Here is a 3,325-nt window from a genome sequence, read left to right on the forward strand (position 1 = left end):
ATTAAACTTATATATACATGCTATACCTTGCTATACCCGCAACCTCCGTTCCAGCTGAGAGGGTCTTCTCTACAGCTGGCCTGATTGTGAATCGCCTGTAGGCCTATAGCTGTCAAACTGCGATCACCAGTTCAATACATTTGACAAATTCAACTTGGTTTCTACACTTATTTGAACATGTATGTATTTATTTCCAAAAATTATTGAAAAAAAAAATCTTTTTGAAAATCTTTTTTTACCCAATTTTTTTTTTTATAGGATAAGTACATTTCGTTTAACCGGTTAACCGTTTTTTGGGGGGATCGAATATTCGAATATACATTTGCTTTCAAATTCCCATCCCTAGTGATTATGAACGTCCGCCTCGTGGGACAAAGTGTGTGTTGGTAAGAAGATAAGTTTACATTTAAATATAATCTCTTTCTAAGCTTCAGAGTGAGATGAGACTCACTCAGTGTTTCTCTGTCTCTAACCTGCTTCCTGACTCTGGAGAATAAAGTTCAGATTACTGGACCATGAGGTCAGCAGCTGTTGGCCAATCAGAACGCTTGGTTACCTGCGTCATGTGATGCGAGTGCGCGCAGCATCTTGCCGGCGCTGCGCCTGGTCTGCGTCTCCTTGTTGCAGAGCAGCTCCATGAGGAGGTGCAGCGCGCCCGTCTCCTTGAACACGCCCACCAACGAGCCGATGGCAGCGTAGGCGCTCAGCACGTGCACCGTGTGCGTGATGCTGATGGAGAAGTCGCTCTTCTTCAGCATCTGTTTCCGGGCACGCCTCACCAGGTTCTTCACGTCCTCCTTCATGTCGGACAGCTCCCCCTCGTCGAAGGTGTGGTCTGGGGGGAAGTCCTCTCTCTCCTGATTGGCCTCCTGGTCCTTCCTCTTGCCCAGCAGAGAGGGGCAGTTACAGTACACGTCCTCCAGGGACATCCACATCAGGACGTTCTCTGCTTTGCTGTCTGACCCAGAGCCGCTAGCCCCGCCCCCATCGCTGCTAGCCCCGCCCCCTTCACTGGCCCCGCTCCCGGTGCCGTCGTCTATGGTGACCAGGCACCAGCGAATCAGGTACTCCATCTGGCCGTCATGGTTACGGCGCTGTCGGAGCAACTCCTCTGGAAACGCTTGCAGACGAGGAGCCAGCTGAACCAAGAGGTTCCCCCCCCGCCGCTCTGACATCCTACCTGAGAGAGAGAGAGAGAGAGGGTTACACACACTATACACACATACACACTATACACTACACACTATGAAGGAACTACAGCACGGTCACATGACTTGACGTCACCACCGCTAAGCTAAAGGAGGCTAATGTTGGGCTATAAAGGAACTACAGCACGGTCACATGACTTCACGTCACCACCGCTAATGTTGGGCTATAAAGAAAAACAAACAGTGTTATTGTTCAGTTTGCAGACTCACTTCCTCTTTCTGAATAAACCAGGCCTTCTTTCACTGAAATATGCCACCAGCTGCAGTCTGATAACTCATACCTGTTCTCTCCTTACGGTTCAGATACTGTTCTCTCCTTACGGTTCAGATACTGTTCTCTCCTTATGGTTCAGATTCTGTTCTCTCCTTATGGTTTATATACTGTTCTCTAATGGTTTATAAACTGTTCTCTAATGGTTTGTAAACTGTTCTCTAATGGTTTGTAAACTGTTCTGTTCTCTAATGGTTTGTAAACTGTTCTCTAATGGTTTGTAAACTGTTCTGTTCTCTAATGGTTTGTAAACTGTTCTGTTCTCTAATGGTTTGTAAACTTTTCTCTAATGGTTTGTAAACTGTTCTGTTCTCTAATGGTTTGTAAACTGCTTCTCTAATGGTTTGTAAACTGTTCTGTTCTCTAATGGTTTGTAAACTGTTCTCTAATGGTTTGTAAACTGTTCTCTAATGGTTTGTAAACTGCTCTCTAATGGTTTGTAAACTGTTCTGTTCTCTAATGGTTTGTAAACTGTTCTCTAATGGTTTGTAAACTGTTCTCTTGTCAGTAAACACCGTGTTTTTGCCGCGGCTCCTCTCGGTTTCCTCCCCGGCTCTCTGGAGCTGTTTCCCGGGAGGCCTCGGGTCTCCTGCCCGGGGAACAGCTCCAGAGAGCGGGCAGCTGCGGTGCTCACCTGCCGGGGAACAGACGTCTCTCTGCGGCCAAAGCTTTCTCTTCCTCCCGGAGGCTGGAGGACCAAAAACTGGAGAAAAAGAGTCCGGAGCTCCGAGCTGCTGGTGCATCTGTGAAGGGAGGATTCTTCTTCTTCTGCGGGGAAAGAGAGCGGGTGGAGCCCCCTGCTGTACGGAGGGTGTACGGAGGGTGGAGCCCCCTGCTGTACGGAGGGTGGAGCCCCCTGTTGTACGGAGGGTGTACGGAGGGTAGAGCCCCCTGCTGTACGGAGGGTGTACGGAGGGTAGAGCCCCCTGCTGTACGGAGGGTGGAGCCCCCTGCTGTACGGAGGGTGGAGCCCCCTGCCGTACGGAGGGTGGAGCCCCCTGACGTACGGAGGGTGTACGGAGGGTGGAGCCCCCTGCTGCACGGAGGGTGGAGCCCCCTGCTGCACGGAGGGTGGAGCCCCCTGCTGTACGGAGGGTGGAGCCCCCTGCCGTACGGAGGGTGGAGCCCAAGCCCCCAGGAAGTGCGTCGGACTCTGATGAGAATATTCTTAGTGGCCAGACGGCGGTACTACACTTCCGTTAAGTTGCTGGGCCCGGAAACACTTTTTCCCATTGACTTACATTGGGAAAGATTTGTCTGTAAATCGTTGGATCATTTTTTTAAACTAAATAAACTACCCAGTATGAACACTTGTATAGCCCTTATTAAAAACATTCGGTCCTCAAGTTGTAAAATGTGCTAATAACGTTATTCTGAGAGCTATTTCCCTCGGCATTATTAACGTGCATCTAACCCACGGGACCGCGCCGCCCGACACGTTCATGTTACGTGTTCAGTACTACATGCGTTAGGGTTATCTGTAACAGGGTTGAGTGGGTCAGAGTGCCACACCATTTTAAGACTGAAAAGATTGTAAAAATATGAAAAATAAAAGAGAGGACTTAGTTTTGGTCTACCCATGGCACTAGCACATGGCTTGCAGATGTCACTTCCACTGTGTCATCTTACTTACAGTTTTTTCACTTCCTGTGCCAATCTAAAAAGGTTTGGGTAACAGGGTTGAACCTGAACGCATGTTGATGGACACACCTTCTGTGCAAAATTACTGTTATTTAAAATATGTTTATGATTTAACATATTGATTTCCTGTCTGCGTATGTGCATGTAGCTAATTTATAGCCTAGGGTGTATTATATTATACTTAAACAGGTAGCTTAATAGCTAA

General features: G+C 48.2%; 1 protein-coding gene across 1 annotated transcript; it reads right to left on the reverse strand.

The window, feature by feature from the left end:
- Positions 1 to 518: 518 nt before the first annotated feature.
- Positions 519 to 2,632, reverse strand: LOC104957355 (cullin-9-like; the record flags this gene model as incomplete). The annotated part of the gene is made up of 2 exons (XM_010784976.1): positions 519 to 1,180; positions 2,114 to 2,632. Coding segments are annotated over 2 exons (1,160 nt in total), but the record flags the coding sequence as incomplete, so codon positions are not given.
- Between the last annotated feature and the right edge of the window lie 693 nt (positions 2,633 to 3,325).

The sequence above is a fragment of the Notothenia coriiceps genome, unplaced genomic scaffold (assembly GCF_000735185.1).
Source record: "Notothenia coriiceps isolate Sejong01 unplaced genomic scaffold, NC01 NC01_scaffold00026848, whole genome shotgun sequence".
Lineage (NCBI taxonomy): Eukaryota > Metazoa > Chordata > Actinopteri > Perciformes > Nototheniidae > Notothenia > Notothenia coriiceps.